This window comes from Berkeleyomyces rouxiae, assembly GCF_048999995.1.
Source record: "Berkeleyomyces rouxiae strain 22BRR77 chromosome Unknown BrBRR77_ptg000012l, whole genome shotgun sequence".
In the NCBI taxonomy this organism is placed as follows: Eukaryota; Fungi; Ascomycota; class Sordariomycetes; order Microascales; family Ceratocystidaceae; genus Berkeleyomyces; species Berkeleyomyces rouxiae.
In genome coordinates, this window is record NW_027396502.1 from 902803 (window position 1) to 919992 (window position 17190).

The 17190-nt window shown below is 54.7% G+C and overlaps 7 protein-coding genes across 7 annotated transcripts; 4 read left to right on the forward strand and 3 right to left on the reverse strand.

The window, feature by feature from the left end:
• Positions 1-44: 44 nt before the first annotated feature.
• Positions 45-1211, forward strand: BROUX77_007548 (uncharacterized protein; the record flags this gene model as incomplete). The annotated part of the gene is made up of 1 exon (XM_073752655.1): positions 45-1211. The coding sequence occupies one exon, from the start codon at positions 45-47 to the stop codon at positions 1209-1211; it is 1167 nt and encodes a 388-aa protein (XP_073601841.1).
• Positions 1212-1375: 164 nt separating this feature from the next.
• On the forward strand, positions 1376-4966 carry BROUX77_007549 (uncharacterized protein; the record flags this gene model as incomplete). The annotated part of the gene is made up of 1 exon (XM_073752656.1): positions 1376-4966. One exon carries the CDS (start codon positions 1376-1378, stop codon positions 4964-4966), a length of 3591 nt encoding a protein of 1196 aa, XP_073601842.1.
• An 837-nt stretch (positions 4967-5803) lies between these two features.
• On the forward strand, positions 5804-6076 carry BROUX77_007550 (uncharacterized protein; the record flags this gene model as incomplete). Its single annotated transcript, XM_073752657.1, has 1 exon — positions 5804-6076. The coding sequence occupies one exon, from the start codon at positions 5804-5806 to the stop codon at positions 6074-6076; it is 273 nt and encodes a 90-aa protein (XP_073601843.1).
• Positions 6077-6290: 214 nt separating this feature from the next.
• On the reverse strand, positions 6291-9917 carry BROUX77_007551 (uncharacterized protein; the record flags this gene model as incomplete). Its single annotated transcript, XM_073752658.1, has 1 exon — positions 6291-9917. The coding sequence occupies one exon, from the start codon at positions 9915-9917 to the stop codon at positions 6291-6293; it is 3627 nt and encodes a 1208-aa protein (XP_073601844.1).
• Positions 9918-9967: 50 nt separating this feature from the next.
• BROUX77_007552 (uncharacterized protein) lies at positions 9968-11230 on the reverse strand (the record flags this gene model as incomplete). The annotated part of the gene is made up of 1 exon (XM_073752659.1): positions 9968-11230. The coding sequence occupies one exon, from the start codon at positions 11228-11230 to the stop codon at positions 9968-9970; it is 1263 nt and encodes a 420-aa protein (XP_073601845.1).
• A 563-nt stretch (positions 11231-11793) lies between these two features.
• BROUX77_007553 (uncharacterized protein) lies at positions 11794-12522 on the forward strand (the record flags this gene model as incomplete). Its single annotated transcript, XM_073752660.1, has 1 exon — positions 11794-12522. The coding sequence occupies one exon, from the start codon at positions 11794-11796 to the stop codon at positions 12520-12522; it is 729 nt and encodes a 242-aa protein (XP_073601846.1).
• Positions 12523-13143: 621 nt separating this feature from the next.
• On the reverse strand, positions 13144-17019 carry BROUX77_007554 (uncharacterized protein; the record flags this gene model as incomplete). The annotated part of the gene is made up of 1 exon (XM_073752661.1): positions 13144-17019. One exon carries the CDS (start codon positions 17017-17019, stop codon positions 13144-13146), a length of 3876 nt encoding a protein of 1291 aa, XP_073601847.1.
• Positions 17020-17190: the final 171 nt, after the last annotated feature.

The window sequence follows — 17190 nt, forward strand, 5'->3', positions numbered from 1 at the left end:
CTCTCCTCATTTATTTTTCCCTCTCTATTACGTTTCAACTCGCAATGGCCCTCACTCGCGAAATGATCGAGCATCTCAATACGTTCCTCCTGTCGATTCCTGACCGAACTCCTGAGAACTGGCATCTCGGTGCCCTTCCTAGGGAGTTCAGTGCTGAGATCAAAATGGCTATTGTGGCGGCTTACATGTCTGGTCTGCGCACCGACGATGGTGCCCCGCCCATCCCCGTTGGCTCTGTTCCTGATGCGGCTCAGGTTTACTGGGCTGCGTTCCAGGCTGGCGCTGAAGCCCGCTTCAACTCCCTTGAGTCTCTTCCCCGAGTCAAACGGGAAGAGGATGCCGATCCGTTGAAAGAGGCCGACAAGCATCTTGATGTCGTGCCCTATGATGGCAATCAGCAAGGCTTCCAGGCGTTCCAGAGGCAACTTGCGGTCAAATTTGCTGCTGCACCCAAGCACCACCGCACGGAGCAGCGCAAGCTGATGACTGCCTTCTCCTACCTTAGAGATGGCGCTCTGGATTGGGCCATGCCTCGGATGGACCCGGCCACTGGACACATGAACTTTGAAACGTACGACGATTTTATGAAATCGTTAGCTGAGGCTTTCGATGACCCTGACTGGCGCATGACTGCGACCCAGCAGATCTTCGACTTAAAGCAGACAGGTACTTGTACTGCCTATCACTCTGCTTTTACAACGCTGTTGAAGAAACTCGGTTGGGCCGACGCTGATTTCACCATTGCACTATTTCAGCGAGGCCTCAAGCCCCACATACAGGACGCTCTGGCTTGGAACACCTATCCTGCCCCTAAGGGAACGCTTGATCAGTTCGCTAATTTCTGCAACACGCTGGACAATACGATCAACAACCGAACCCGGGGAAACAACGGGAAAATCCAACCGCCTCCTGGTGTGGTCCCCTTTCAGCAAGATTCTCGTTCGAGAAATGCTGGCGCCCAAAAAGCTGTCCCCAACACCAAGCCAGCTAAGGGTACCTCTGCAGGTCCCGATGCCAACGGTCTACCCTTCCGTAAGACTGCTGACGGCAAAATGGCAAAGGGTGTTTGTTGGAAGTGTGGCGCAAAGGACCACATGCTAAAGGCTTGCCCCAAAAACAACCTTGCTCTTCGCGCAGCTACTGTCCCTTCTCCCTCCACTTCTACCCGGGCTCCCTCGACGGCCCCTGCGCCTGATGCGTCAAAAAACTAGAAGGGCTACCGACCCATTCCCCTCTGGTCCTGGCTAGCCCTGACGCTGCTGATGAGGGTCTCTTGAGAATCAGCACTTGTTCTCTTGATAATGCTATCGATTATGGTAACTCTCCCCCTCTGGTTATTCCTGTGACAGTGAATAATTCCATTGAGGCCTACGCTATGGTGGATTCGGGATCAACAACTTGTTTTGTGGATTCTGAATTTATAGCAAGGCATCAGATTCCTACTGTTCTCAAGGCCAGAGCCGAGTCGCTCCATGTTGTTGATGGTAGTGAAACTGCTGCGGGTAAAGTGACCCACCAAGTTCCTTTGTCCCTCTCTTTTCCTAATTATTCAGAAACTTTGGTTTTTCAAATCACGAAGCTTGGGGGCTACCACATCATCCTGGGGAAATGCTGGCTCGACGCCCATAACCCGGAAATTTCTTGGCCTTCCAATACGCTCAAGATATCGGTTACTTCTACCGCCGATGGCAATGCTGTGGCAGCTTCTGATTCTTCTTCTTCTTCTTCTTCTGTTTCGACTGCTTCTACTGATTCTGGCGCTTCGTTTGATTTTTCTTATACAAAAAACGACAAAAATATTGCTTCTACCGCTGGCAGTCAGATTGAGGGATCTGCTCCTGCTTCAGCCACTTCACCCCTTCCTTCTTTTATTGCACAATCGTCAGCTGTGTCTTGTTCCTGTGTGACGGTGTCGTCTCAGGCTTTGCATCGCTTTGCCAAAGCTGAGAAACTACAGATTTATCGTGTCACCGCTCAGGAAGTCCTGGATTATCTCAATCAGGAGGACCTAACTCCGGAACAAGAGCATGCACGGCTCCTTGAACGCATCCCGAAGAAATACCATGACCTACTTCCTCTGTTCTCTCGAGAAGGTGCTGATCAACTACCACCTCACCGGGACATTGATCATGCGATTAACTTCGTTCCCGATGCGAAATACCCCAAGGCCCCGCTGTACGATATGACTCCACTCGAGTTGCAGGCTGTCAAAAAATATCTAGATGGCATGCTTGCTAAAGGCTTTATTTCCTCTTCCTCTTCGCCGCTGGCTTCCCCGATTCTTTTTGCTAGGAAGCCAGGCAGTTTACGATTCTGTGTTGATTTCCGAGCCGTCAATGATATCACCATCAAAGACGTAACTCCTCTGCCTCGGATCAATGAATCACTGCGCACGGCGGCTACGGGAAACATTTTTACAAAGCTGGATCTGAGAGCCGCGTACCACTTGATTCGCATCAAGAAAGGTGATGAATACAAGACAGCTTTCAGAACTCGATATGGCATTTTTGAGTACAATGTGATGCCGTTTGGGCTCACCAATGCTCCTGCCACGTGTCAGAAATATGTCAGCGAGGTCTTGTCGGAGTATTTGGACATATTCTGTGTCTGTTACTTGGATGATATCCTGGTGTTCTCTCTGAACCAAGAGGAACATGATGTTCATGTGCGCAAAGTCCTGCTAAAATTAGCGCAGGCCAGTCTGTTTGTCAAGGGTGAAAAATGCGAATTCGACAAGACTGAAACTACCTTTGTTGGCTTTGTTATTTCAGCCGATGCTCTGAAGATGGACCCCGCTAAAGTTGCGGCTGTCCGTGAGTGGGAGGCTCCCCGAACTGTTAAGGGAGTCCAGTCCTTTTTGGGTTTTGCCAATTTCTATAGGAGGTTCATCCGTGACTTCTCTAGAATCTGCACACCTCTCTTCGAGTTGACTAAAAAGACGCAATCTTTTGTCTGGTCCTCTGAATGTGAGGCAGCATTTCACACCCTGAAGGACCTTTTCTGCTCTGAACCTATCCTCAAGCACTTTGATTACCTGTTGGACACTGTTATTGAAACAGACGCGTCTGACCGTGTAATATCTGCCGTCATGTCTCAATACCACCCGACTGACAAGGGGCTTCTACTACACCCCGTGGCCTATTTCTCTCAAAAAATGAATCCTGCCCAGTGTAACTACGGCGTAGGTGACAAGGAGTTGTTAGCCATTGTGGAGTCTCTAAAGTCGTGGCGATTCATGGTTGAAAGTCTGGAAAAACCTGTTCTGGTATTGACGGACCATCGGAATTTAGCCGTTCTTAAGCAAATTCCGGCCATGAACAGACGGCAAGCGAGGTGGGCTATGGAACTGAGCGAGTACCGTTATGTCATCACTTATAGGCCTGGCTCCTTGAATTCTAGAGCTGATGCCCTGACCAGACGCTACGAAGACCTCGTTTCTTCTTCTTCTGAGGAGGATAAAGAGCTGTGTGCTCCTATTATTCCCCCTGAAAATTTTATTGGTACCATGTCTTTGGTAGACGAGGTAAAAATCGCGCTATCCACGGACAAGTGGGCTCTTGATGTTATTTCTGCTCTTCGAGGCCAGTCGACCAAACCTCCAGATGTGGACCTCAGTGTCTGCAGGCTTGACAATGACGGTCTTTTGTTTGTCAACGACCTTCTATATTTGCCGAACGAGGATCTACGAGTTCGTGCATTGAAGAATTGTCATGATATTATGCCTAGCGGACACCCTGGACAAAAGAACACTTTTGAACTTCTTGTTCGGGAATACTGGTGGCCCGGGATGCGTCGTGATGTCATCCGGTACATCCGAAATTGTGAGGTCTGCCAACGGATCAAGTCCGCGCGACATAGTCCCTACGGTCTACTGAAACCTCTGACCATTCCGCAAGCTCGGTGGACATCTGTGTCCCTTGATTTTATCACCGGCTTGCCGGTCTCCAATTCTTTTGACATGATTCTCGTTGTCGTCGATAGGCTTAGCAAAATGGCTCACTTTATACCTTGCGATTCCTCGCTGGATGCTGCAGGTTTTGCTAAGCTCTATTTGTCAGCAGTGTATAGGCTCCACGGTCTGCCATTGGACATTGTGTCCGACAGGGGTAGTCTGTTTACGTCGGCTTTTTCCAAGGCTTTAGCCAAACTGTTGGGCATAAAGCAAAATCTGAGTACTGCGTTCCACCCTCAGACCGATGGTCAGACTGAGCGTGTGAACTCTATTTTGGAGCAATACCTGCGGGGTTACACCAACTATAGACAGGACAATTGGGCTGATCTTTTGCCCTTGGCGGAGTTCTCTTACAATGACTCCGAGTCCAGTTCTACTATGCTGACGCCCTTCTTTGCGAACCACGGGTTTCACCCCAGAAGTGGGCGTGAGTCGCTCCCAGTCTCTGTGGAAAAAGGCCCGTTGCGGAACTTTGTTAAAGAGCTTGACAACATTTGTCAGTTTTTAAAGACTGAAATTACGTGGAGCCGTGAGCGGATGACCGAGTACGCGAATCGACACAAATCTTCCGCCCCTCTCCTTCGAGAAGGGGACTTAGTGTGGCTTTTGAGTAGAAATATTCGAACTACTCGTCCTTCAAAGAAGTTGGACTTCAAGAAGCTTGGCCCATTTAAGATTCTACGGAAGGTGTCTTCGCATGCCTACGAGTTGGCACTCCCTGCCACTATGAAGGTTCATCCCGTCTTCCACGTTTGTCTGCTGGAACCATGTGCGTCGGATCCTCTTCCTGGCCAGAAAAACCCTCCTCCTCCTCCCGTCATAGTAGATGGCGAGGAAGAATTTGTGGTCAAGGAAATTATAGGCGTGTCTTCGCGTGGCCCTCTGCAATATCAAGTAGTTTGGGAGGGCTATGAACATGATGGACCCTCCTGGGAACCTCTGGACCATTTAGCCAATGCACCTGAGAAGGTTGCAGAATTCTACAAGAGGATGCCTAACGCCAGACGATCTTAGTACTGCTGTGGAAATCAGTCATAAAAAGGGGGGCTACTGTCATGAATAGCTATCCTGACACTGCTCATGCTAAGGGTTATGCATGAGACCTACCCCACTCTTCTTTTCCACAACGCCGAAGGTCGGCGACCTATGAAGATGCGCTTATGGCACAGGTTGGTCTGTGTAGATCGTGAGTTGATCAACGGATATGAGGTTGTCGTGGGATGTGCTGAGCACGGGTGCTCTGATAGACGTTGTTCTGCTGCTGCGGAGTTTTCTTGTTGCAATTGCCATTGCGTGCTTAGGTGGGGGTTGTTATCTGGTTCGATTGTTACGAACCTGTTACGTCTTGTTTACACGAGACTTATCTTTTGTTCGTAGTTAGATGTTGATTGTTTCTAGCTTGGGAAGACAGAGTTTTGTCAGGAGCGCCGACAACATAAATATCGTCGTCTCCTGCCCTGAGTTGATCAGGTTTACTCTTGTTCTCCAAGCTTAACAATCACATGCACTTGCTTACCTTCTTCTTCTTCTTTATACCATTCTGTTCTTGCTTTCTTTGCAGTTCAACCTTTCTTCTTCTTTGAAGTGTGTGATTGTTCCTCCTCCTTCCTCTTTGTGCCGCTCTATTCTCAGAATAGCCATCTAAGTTGTGTGTTGCCTCTTCATCTCAACCGACCATACGTCTTAGCACTCTGTCTAACTGACGTCTTCCTCCACAGGCCCGACTGTCCACCTCAGGAACCTATCATTGTCCCGAGTCGTTGGCTGTACCCGGAACCCTAATCCTTTCTTCGGGCCCTATCCGTAATATATGCTCAACGGTTCGCCAAGCTGGAGAGCAAGTTTGCCAAGATGCTGGCTATGCTGGAGAACCAGAGCGAAGCCGCCCAGCAGGCAGCCGCCCAAACCCAAGCCTCCCAAGCAGCGCTTGCTACCGCCACCGCTGCTGCTGCCGCCGCCGCCTCAGCGGCTGGTAACGAGAATGGTCGCGCAAAACTGCGCTACAAGATTCCCTCGCTGAGTTCCACCGAGCCCGAGGAATTTGACGCCTGGTTCGACCAGGTCCTGGATGTAAGGCTTTACGGTCTAAAGGAGAACGCTTTTAGAACAGCAGAAATAAATTAAGAAACAGATAAAGAGAAAAGACTAATGTACAAGAAAACGGGCGGAAACAACACTATCTATATACACGCGGTAGAGGCATGACGCGTACCCTTGACAACGGCGGTGTGCACACGGGTTTGGCAGGCGGTGAGTAACGGCGGTATGCAAGGCGGTGTGGACGGCGGTGTAAACGGCGGTGAGGGCGGAGCCTGAGCCTACCTCGATCCATAGATCGTTACAATCGCCTCCTCCTCCCTCTCCTCCGGGGGACTACTGGCAACTTCCAGGGGCACTCGTGGGTCTGCTCGTATCTCTCAAGGGCTGCTGTGTCTTTGACGTGTGACAAGGGTTCCCACGTTGGCTCTGCCCATCCAGTCCACTGGACGAGCACTTTGTGACGTTTGTCGACGACCTTGTGTCGTAGGATCTCGTCGACAAGATACTCGCCAGCCACTAAATCGCCGGAGGCTTCTTCGGGCGCGATTGCAGGTGGTTCCGGGTTGGCTAGGACTTGGGAAGGCAGAGGGTCATCACGGGCGCGGCGGACAAGACTCACGTGGAAGACGGGGTGGATACCGGTGGGCGTGTCGAGTTTTACGGCGTGTGTGCCAACGATTTGGATCACGCGGTACGGCAAGGCAAGCCAGTCGAGTGTCTTGGAGGGGCGGATGGTGCGCACGTTGCGCAGACGCAGGTAGACTCGGTCGCCGACTTTGAAAGCTTCCGCTGCCTGGCGTCCCCGGTTGGCATGTCGTTCCTGTGTTTCGAGGGCGACAGCCATGGAGGCTTGGGCGAACGCGGTTGCGTCGCGGTGCTTGGCGAGCCAGTTGTGGCCGGCAGTGGCGGGGGAGACGGTGGAGCCTGGTTCGTGGTCGGTAGTCAAGTCGAGGGGGTCAATGTTGTAACCGTGGGTAAAGAAAAACGGGGAAAGGCCAGTGGCAATAGCAGTACGGTTGTTCAGGGCGACCTGGGCTTGGGGAAGAAGTGCAGCCCAGTCGTCTTGCAGGAAAGCGGTGAAGGCACGAAGGTAAGTCTCGATCTCTTGGTTGGAACGCTCTTGGGCGCCGTCGGTCTCGGGGTGAAACGCGGTGGAGAGGCGGCGGGTGATGGAGAGTTGGCGACAGACTTCTGTCCAGAATAAACCGGTGAACTGAGGGCCTCGGTCGGAAGTGATGGCGCGAGGTAGGCCGTGGTGAGCAAAGACATGGGTTATAAAGGCTCTGGCAACATCTGGGGCAGTGTAAGATTGCATCGGTATCAAGATTTTACTCTTCGACAGCCGATCGGTGATTCCCAAAATTGTAGTGCAGCCTTCGGACTCAGGGAGACCGACGATGAAATCCATGGCGAGTTCTTGCCAGGCACGGTCCGGGACGGGCAGGGGCTTCAGGAGGCCACGCTTCTGGTCGCGCCAAATCTTGCTTTTACCGCAAGTGTCGCAATTACCAACGAAGCGGCGGACATCGTCAGAGAGGCCAGGCCAAGCGTAGGAGCGGCTGACTAGATCACGGGTTGCTGATCCTCCAGGGTGACCGGTGAGCGTGGAGTCGTGGACTTGCTGGATGATACGAGTGCGGAGGGGCTCGTAGTACGGGATCCACAGGCGGTCACGCCAGAGGAGACGGGTGGCGGAGTCGAGGGTACACTCGCTGATCTGCCAAGGAAGGCCCCACTCGTTGGGGAACGAGCGGGCTTGTTCTTGGACAGCTTGTCGCGCTTGCCAATAACGTTCGTTATGGGTGAGTGCCGAGTGCCAGAGGGTCTGGAGTTCCGGGTCAGCAAAAGGGGCATCTAGGGCAGCGTGGTCGAGGGTCAGGGTTCCTTCGGGGTCTTTGTCAGGCTCTTTAGCCCAAACAGCGGCGGCAATGACGAAGTCGGGCCCGTCAGGGCGCAGAACTTGGTGGACACGGGACTGGAGGCGTTCATCGGTGAGGTCTTGGGGCAGGTCTTGGTCGCGGCGGGAAAGGGCATCGGAGGTCACTTGAGTAACGCCGGGTCGATGAATTAACCGAAAGTCGAACTCGGACAATTCATGGGCCCAGCGGCGTTGGCGTTCTGACAGGGTTCTTTGCTTCTGGAAGTACAAAAGGTTCTGGTGGTCGGTGTGTACTTCGAACGGGATGCCAGCGAGGTAGGAGCGCCAGGCGCGGAGGCAGGAGTGGATGGCCAACATTTCCTTATCGTGGATAGGGTAGTTGACTTCCGCTGGGCTAAGCTTTCGCGAGAAGTAGGCAACGGGACGCCAAAGAGAATCAGCACCTTGCTGTCTGAGGGAACCTCCCAGGGCCCAGCCGGAAGCATCGGCTTCAACGATGGTGGGGAGGTCAGGGTCAAAGGTGGCAAGGAGCGGGGCAGAGACAAGGGCCTTCTTCAAAGCTTCAAACGAACGGAGTTGTTCGTCTTCCCACTTGAAGGGTTGATCCTTCTTGGTCAGCAGAGTCAGGGGAGCAGCGACGGTGGAGTATTCGGGGACAAAACAGCGGTAGAAGTTGGCAAACCCAAGAAAACTACGGACTCCGCGGACAGACGTGGGAGCCTCCCATTCCTGGATAGCCTTGACTTTGTCAGGGTCTGCACGGATGCCGGAGCCGGGTTCAACGATGAAACCAAGGTACTTGATGGACGGGGACTCAAATTCACTTTTATCCCAGTCAAGCTGTAAGCCAGCATCTCCGAGAGCGCGGATGATCTGACAGACAAGGTTACGGTGTTCTTTGCGGGAGTCAGAGCTGTAGATCACTACATCGTCGAGGTAAGCAGAGCAGGAGATACCGAGCCAGCGGGAGAGCACATGATTGATAAAACGTTGGAAAGCAGCAGGAGCACCAGTGAGGCCGAAAGGGGTGACTAGCCATTCATACGCGCCGAGATGGGTGCGGAAGGCCGTGTAGGCTTCACTACCTTCTTTCAGGCGGAGACGGTGGAACGCGGAGATTACATCGACCTTGGAGACGTACTTGGCGGCAGCGATGTCACGGAGGGTGTCGTTGATCAGTGGTAACGGGTAACCATCCTTCTCCGTGACGCTGTTCAGGGCACGGTAGTCTACGCAAAAACGAAGACCACCACCAGGTTTCTTCACGAAGATGACAGGAGCACCTCCCTCAGCACTACTGGCTCGGATAAAGCCAGCGTCGAGCAAGTCGTAGAGAGTTTTTCGGAGCAGCAGCAGTTCTTCTCGGCTCATTGAGTACAGAGGGCACGAGGGCGGGGACAAGCCTGGTTTAAGGCGGATCTCTGTATCAATGCCAGGGCGGTTCGGGGGAAGCTCGGAAGCTTGCTTCCTGTCGAAAGCGTCGATGACAGGAAGGAGCCACTCGGGACAGTTGGCGCGGGGGTCGGTGTAAATTTTGGCCTTGAGAGCCTTCTCAATGTCGTGAAGAGTGGCGGAGAAAATGCGGACATTGGGAGAGCGTCGGGCTCTCAACTGGAAGGCACGGATGGCGCGGGCGGAGACGGGGAGAACGTTGGGGTCAGCGGTGGTTGTAGTCAGGCGAAGAGGCGTGGGCAGGCGGATGAATACTTCGTTTTGCGCGGGGCGAAGGGAAGCATCGTGTTTGGCAATCCATCCTTGACCGAGGATAAGGTCTTCAGACTGACCGGGGACGATGTAGGCGTAAAGTTTCTCGTCCAATCCTCCGAGACCAAGATCGAAGACAGCAACTTGGTCTATGACGGGTGGATTTCGGTCATCAACTACTTGAGCAATTGGACGAGGGCAGATGGGCAGGATGGCAGCGTGGGCGCGGGTAGCGGTGCGCGGAGAGACAGTGGCAAGACACAGGCAACCGGAGTCGACGAAGGCAGAGGTAGAACAAGTTTTATTTAGAACAACATCTATATAAGTACCCCTAGCCCCCATTTCCTCCCGAGCGATCTTCTCTCCTTGGGGCTCTAGACGGCGACGTTCGCCTAGAGCTCTCCATTTCCCGACATGTCGCGGGGCACGGGCGTGGGCGCAGGCGCGGGCAGAGGCAGAGGCAGAGGCAGAGCCGGGGTCGGCATAGCAGGCTGGTAAAGGTTGGCGGAGCGGACAGGGACAGTGGTAGTAGGAGCAAAGTTTAGCGGGCAGTTCTGGCGCAGATGGCCAGTCTGGCGGCAGCGGAAGCAGGCGCGGTTGCGGCGAAGGCGCTCGCGCTCCTCGTCGGTCAATGGCTTCAGGGCCGTGGTGGTGATGGTGGGGGTCCAGTCCATGGCGTCGGGGTGGCGGACAGGTGCAGGGTTGGCAGGGAAGGACGGGGTTATCCTGCTGGAAGAACGCTCGAGGACGTTGCATTCCTCCAGCTTGGAAGAGACGGTAAACAACTCGGACTTGTAATCCTCGTAGGTGTAATCCGTCCTCGGGTTCGCCATGGCCCGACGCAGTTCTGGACAGAGGGCGGTGCGCAGGATAGAGATGCTGGCACGGTCGGAGTCAGTACCAGCTTCGCCGAGCAACTTCTCGAACTTGGGCAGGAAAAGAGCGAACGGCTCGTTATCCCGCTGGCGGAGGTTCTGGAGTTGCGTGGAGGCGCGCTCGGCAGCATACGGGTCGATGAACATTCTGTCCAGGTATGCGAGGAAAGTGGCAGCGGTGTAGCCCATCTCAAGGCCACGGGCAAAGTAAACAGCAACAAGGTTCTGGGCTTCGGTGGACATGCGGGCAAAAAGATATGTGTACTGGTCCCCATCGTCACCGATGGAGGGACCGTCACGCGCGATCTTTTGGCGGGCGTACATGGCCCAAACGCGGTACTCGGCTCTCTTGCCGCTGAACAGGGGAATATCGGGAATCTTGGGCTTGGGGCGTTTGACAAAGGCGTCAGCTGTGGCAACGGGGACGGACGGAGTAGCAAGAACGGGGGGAGCAGGGGAGGCAGTGGCAGCGCGGGCAAAGGCCTGGAGATTGGCGATCTCCTGGTCCCGCTGTTGTTGCGCGCGGGAGAACTCTTCGCGCAGTTGTAGCTGTGCGCGTTCGTTGTCTGCGCGCAGTTGTTGCTGCGCACGTTCATTTTCCTCACGCATGGTCTGGAGGGCTTGGAACAAGTCTTGCATGGAGGGGCCTGCGTTGCTCGGGCCGGGGACAGTGGGGTTGGACATGGTTGCGGGAGGCGAGGCGGGGTCAAAGAAGACAGAGTTTTGAGAAGCAGCGTCAGAGTCAGAATCAGGGTCTTGAGGGGGGACGCGGTAGGACATGTGACGGTCACAGGAACGTTGGGAACGGAGGTAATTGGCGTTGGACGAGGGGACAAGGTGGGAACAGAGTCTGGTTCAAGGAACGTAGTCGAGGGACGAGGACAAGAAACGAGGTCGAGGAACGAGGACAAGAAACGAGGTCGAGGAACGAGGACAGGGAACGGGGTCGAGAGGACGAAGAAAGATCTGTTTCTATTGTAAGGCTTTACGGTCTAAAGGAGAACGCTTTTAGAACAGCAGAAATAAATTAAGAAACAGATAAAGAGAAAAGACTAATGTACAAGAAAACGGGCGGAAACAACACTATCTATATACACGCGGTAGAGGCATGACGCGTACCCTTGACAACGGCGGTGTGCACACGGGTTTGGCAGGCGGTGAGTAACGGCGGTATGCAAGGCGGTGTGGACGGCGGTGTAAACGGCGGTGAGGGCGGAGCCTGAGCCTACCTCGATCCATAGATCGTTACACTGGAAATATGGCACTGCGAGCGTGGCCATGTGGCCGACCGAGACTTCATCGTCTCGATCTATGCCCAGGCCGAGGGTTTGGCCCGCAGCCGCATGCGGTCAATCAAGACCCGACTAACAGACGACGGCCCCGTTTCCTGCGACCGGTTCCTTCAAGAGCTGCAGGGAGCGTTTGAGGACAAAGTTGCCGTAGATAAGGCACAAGACCAGCTCTCGCGGTTAAAGCAGAGAGGCAGAAGGATCGAGGTCCATCTGCAGGAGTTTGAGGACCTGCTGACCCGCGCCAAAGCTCTGGACGCGGCGGACTCACAGAAGATTAGGTGGCTGAAGGACAGCCTCGACACGCCCATTCGGGAATACGTGGCGAACTCGTTCCCTCCCCGGGTCTTCTCGGAGTACTTAGACCGGGTCGTGTTAGCTGCCGAGGAACTGCGGCAGCGTAAGCTCGATGCCGAGTCGACTTCTGGCCGCCGCTCCGGTTATTACCCGTCCGCCCCCGCTGCCCACCGCCATCCCGACGCCATGGACTGGGAACGAACCCGTCGCGTTGCCCCCCAGCCTACTCGTGCGCCTGCTGCCCGCCGCACTGCCCGCTGGGCGAGTGAAGAGGAACGAGAGAGACGTCGTCGCGCTGGCCTCTGCATCCGCTGTGGCGCCTCAGGTCACTTTGTACGGGAATGCCCCTACGATGTGCCTCCCAACCGGAACGCGCCTCCTGCCCGTGTCCGCGGTGTACACGTGCCCACGCCGCCGCAGCTAGACGATGACCTGGATGCCGATTTCGGTGTCGTACAGTTGCCCACTGCTCAGTCGGAAAACTGAGACCCTCCGGTGACAGTCGCCCCCGGAGGGGTAAGAACAAGAAGGGAACGTCCCCTTTGCTTGTGAGAGGCTCCTTATCTGTTGACGTTGTAATCAACGGCTCTCACAACTCAGTAGCTTTAGTCGACACCGGAAATACAGTCTCCTTGATCATATCCCAGGCCCTCGTGAAACGATTGAAACTACCTTGTTCTGCGCTGCAAACTTCCCTTTCCCTAAAACCTTTTAATGACCAACCTTCTTCTGTGGCCACTCAGGCTGCCCGCTTCGAGCTGGATCTCGGCGGCCTCCGGGAAGAAGTCCTTGCCCTTTTTTTTTTTTTTTTTATTCATTACTCGCATGGAACCTGACAGGGTTATGGCGAGGTGTATATTAATACTATACACGAATCAAGGTTTAACGGAATCTCAAACAAGCTAGCTACTACACATAATATACTCCAAACCCCTGGCAGGGAGGCAGTTACATCTAAGATCCCACAAATATAATCCCCAAGTTATGACAGAAAGGAAATACATGAATAGCTTTTGGTATGAATTTCCAACGAGCAGCACTAACCCCAAGTGCCCCAGTCAAGGTTGACTGCTCGTAGAAAATTGGCGTCACTGGTAGGAATCGAACCTACGACTTCTCGGTAGCTAACCGAAAAGCCTTGCCAGGTGCTATACCACTGCACCACAGCGACACGGCCATCTCTTGACGCTCTGCAGAAAATGCGGCGCAGTGCAGCAGCACATGCTCAACGCTCTCGCTTTCATGTTCTTGACAGCGGCGGCACCGGTCCGAGTCCGTCTTCTTGATGAGCAGCAGATAGGGCAACAAGTTGCCTTTACCCACCTTCATCTGGAAGTACGCCGAGGTTAGCCATCTTGGTCCGGAAACCTTGGGCGCCTTAGCACGGAGAACTGGATCACCACCGATGGTACGCAGGTAGTGCGAGCCATGGGAGGGACCAGCGGCGGTGTCTCGCTCAAAAGCCCAGAGAGTCTCCCACTTGTCCATGGTAAACCTCCTAACCCTGGCGAAGACACTGCCCAGTGAGCTGAACTTGCGTTCATCATCACTCTCGAGAGCCTGGCGTGCAACCGCGTCTGCAATCTCGTTCCCCGCTATGCCCATGTGCCCGGGACACCACATCACCGTGACTGGCGACGTGAATGTACCTAGGACGCGGCGGGCCTGCCACGCGAAGTGGCCGTGCTTGCGGAGCCGCGCAATGGCAGCTTGGCTGTCGACAAACACATAGCAGGGGCGAGCTTGCTTTGTTTTCTTTTCTGTTTTGGCGAGGAGCGTGAGTGCCTCCACGATGGCGGCGCTCTCGCAGTCTGCAACCTCCACATCTTGCAGTCGATGACTGACTTTCGTTTTGATTTCACCGGTTTTGGTATCGACCACGCACGCTGCAAGCGAGCACCTGGAGCCTTCTTTGGAGCCGTCCGTATACACGGTGACGGCATCGTTCGGAAGTCTTGACAAGGACTGGGCATGCCTGACGGCAGCGTCCTCCTTGGGTCCAGGGTCGACGACGATGGAGATGCGGTCGGTCAGTGGCGGCTGCCAGGGACTATCCCACTCCTGTCGGCGACGTTCTCGTCTCCACATGCCTGCCACCAATGGCTTCAACTCGCGCATGATGCAGCCGAGTCGAGTCTTGACACTCATGTTATGCCCCAGGAGAGGCAGGTCTGAGTCATCGGGGGCAAGCTCGTCCTTGTCGGGTTGGGACGCAACACGGACGGGATGGTTGCGTTGGAGGCGGAGAGTGCGAGCGGCGTAGGCCATGCGTGCTTTGGCGAATCGAATAGAGGGGGGCGGGAGGCCGGCCTCGACTTCGACAGCGCGTGTTGGTGAACCGCGGAATGTACCCAGGATACGGGCGGCAGCTTGGCTTTGCAGTTTCTGGTATACCCTTTGCAGACTGAGCTGGGGTTTTGACGGGTCATACCAGAGAATTGATCCGTAATCGGCGACGGTACCCACACAGGAGATGTAGAGCTGACGGAGTGCCGCGATGGACAGTCCACGCGTGTTCGAAGCGAGCCGAAGCAAGCCGCGGAACGCGATCTCAGCCTTTTGGGTCCGTGCCTGGACGTGCTGTTTAAACGAAAGTCTGTTGTCGAAATGGAAACCTAGCCACTTGACCATCTTTTGGGGACGCACAGTGACATCACCTACTCGGACAGTTTGGGAGGCCCATTTTGCAGCATCGGTGTAGTGGATCAGCTCAGTTTTGCTCTCTTCAAACTCAATGCCGTAGTCGCGAGCCTTGGCCCGCAGCTCCGTCACGAGTTCTTCGAGAAGCGCCGCCGAACGCCTCGGGCTTTTGGACGCCACGGTTACGCTGAAGTCGTCTATATACGACAGCTGAAGTTGTGGTGTGTCGCCGGCCACCCGAGCCACTATATGCCGAGCATACAACAGGAAGAGTAGAGGACTGATGGGGGAACCTTGGGGGATGCCGATGTTAACCGGGGTCATCGGAAACGGCTGACCCTCGATGTGCAGGCCGACAGTACGGTCCTGGAGGAACGAAGCAACCCATTTTCGGAACACCAGGGGAAGACCGAGCTCACGTAAGCTGCGCATCAAGTAGGGCTTTGACACGTGGTCGAAAGCGCCCTTGACGTCAAGGAAGAGAGTGCTTGGAACGAGCTTCATCTCCTTGACCTTCTGCAGGTGGCTGACGTATACGAGAGCGGCGTCCATGGCTGAACGCTGTTTGCGGCCTCCGAGTTGAGTGTCGTCTAGAAGCGAGCTGTCATGGCAATTAGCGAGGTACCCTAAGCGGGTCGCAAAGACTTTCTCGAGCACTTTGCCTAGACAGTTGAGCAGTGAGATGATGCGGTAGGACTTTACGACTGAATAATCAGCCTTTCCGTCTTTCGCGAGCACAATCCCAGTAGCTTGCTTCCAGAGTGTGGGGTGTATTCCGAGGCGAGACAGGGCTTTGTAGACGGAGAGAAAGGGCGCGGGATGGGCCTCAAAGGCGATCTGGATGATCTTGGCGTTCATGCCGTCGGGCCCGGGGGCCTTCTTGGCGTTGGCGGACATGATTGCCTCCTTGATCTCGTGGTCTGTAAGGTCAGGCCAGGGGTATATGCTTCGGTCGGTGTCGTTCGGGGGGGTGTCGTGATGGGGGTCGTGATGGGGGTCGTGTGTATCGGCAACGTCAGGTCCAGGGTCGACACCTGCGCTAGACGTAGCACCCAGTAGCGTCAGGAAAGCCTTTTTCTTCTCCTCGGGGGTATTGGCTAACCCGTCTGGCCCCTGGATGGGGGGGAAGTAACTCGCCGTGGCTGGCTTGGTGTATTTCCAGGCTGTGTAGACCTTTTCGTTGTCAGCGTCAGAAAGAAAGGTAGTCCAGTGAGTAGACTTAGCATCTTCGACAGCATGGGTGTACTTGTTGCGAATCGAATGAAACTCAACCAGCGACAGCCTGCCTCGTCTGTATCTTCTCTCTGCGCGCGATGCGGCCTGACGTTGTGATTGTAGCTCGGGCGTCCACCATGGCTTTGCGCGGGCACTGTGCCTCTTCACTGACATGCACCTCTGACAAGCAGATTGCAGGGCCTCGGAAAGCAGTCGCGCCATTGCGTCACCGTCTGCAGAAATCTCTGCCAGGGACAGCTGAAGCTCAAGGTCAGCCTGGCCAGCCAGCCATTCCTTGCGAAACAGCGACCAGTCGGCCGTCTTGGTGTTGAACGCCGGGTTACGTGTTAGGGTTTTGGGTGTGGTGGTGCTGACGTAATCAAAACTGATGGCCCGGTGATCGGAGCCCGTCTCCTGAAGATACCTCCAGTTCGTAAACAGGCCCGGTCGAGACCGCAGGGAAAATGCGAGGTCGATCACCGAGGTCGTGCTGCTGTTGACGTATGTGCCGCCGTTGCGTTCAACGCAGTCGTCGTCGACAATCAGGGTGGCATTCTGCGACATCAGCCAGTTAGCAAGAGAGTCAGCTCGTGGTTCGTGGGGATGCTCTCGCTGGGAATTCCACCAATGGTGATGGAGATTGAAGTCGCCGAGAAGCAAAGTACTGGTGTCAATATTGCGCGATAAAAGATTGGTGCGCTCAATGGTATAGGGGCGGGGTTGGGTCTCGGGGACAGGCTGCACAGTCAGCTGGCGTTCGTTGTAGACATTGAGAAGCGAAAACGGCTCCGACGCAAGGATGCGCAGGGTCTGAATATCACTCTCAGCATCGCCAAACTCGAACAGCACAGAAAACGGCAGGCCTTGGCGGACGTAGGTCAGGACCCGCGGGCGCAAAGGCATGGCCTCGAGATTCCTAACATTAAACGGCACAACCAGGGTGAAGCCCGGCTGCGTCAATGTTCTATACCCAGCTTTGAGTTTTATGGTATAAGGCTCCTGGATGCAGACAATGTCCGCCTTTCCGGTTGCAGCAGCCTCAAGTATTGTCTCATGAACAGCCTTCATTTTGTGCACGTTGTGCTGAAGGATGCGTAGACGTTGTCCGGCCGTAGGGCCCTCTTTCATAGGCGAGGGGGGCCGTCTGTCGTAGATTTGCGGTCAACGTAGGGCACTGCTGGGACAATAGCGCCGCCGACGTTGACGTTTTTGCCGACACACTTGTCGTAGTCAGCCTGGGTCAGGGCCTCGACGACCACCGAGCCAGCCTGCTTACCCTTGGCAGGGACCACAAGCCAC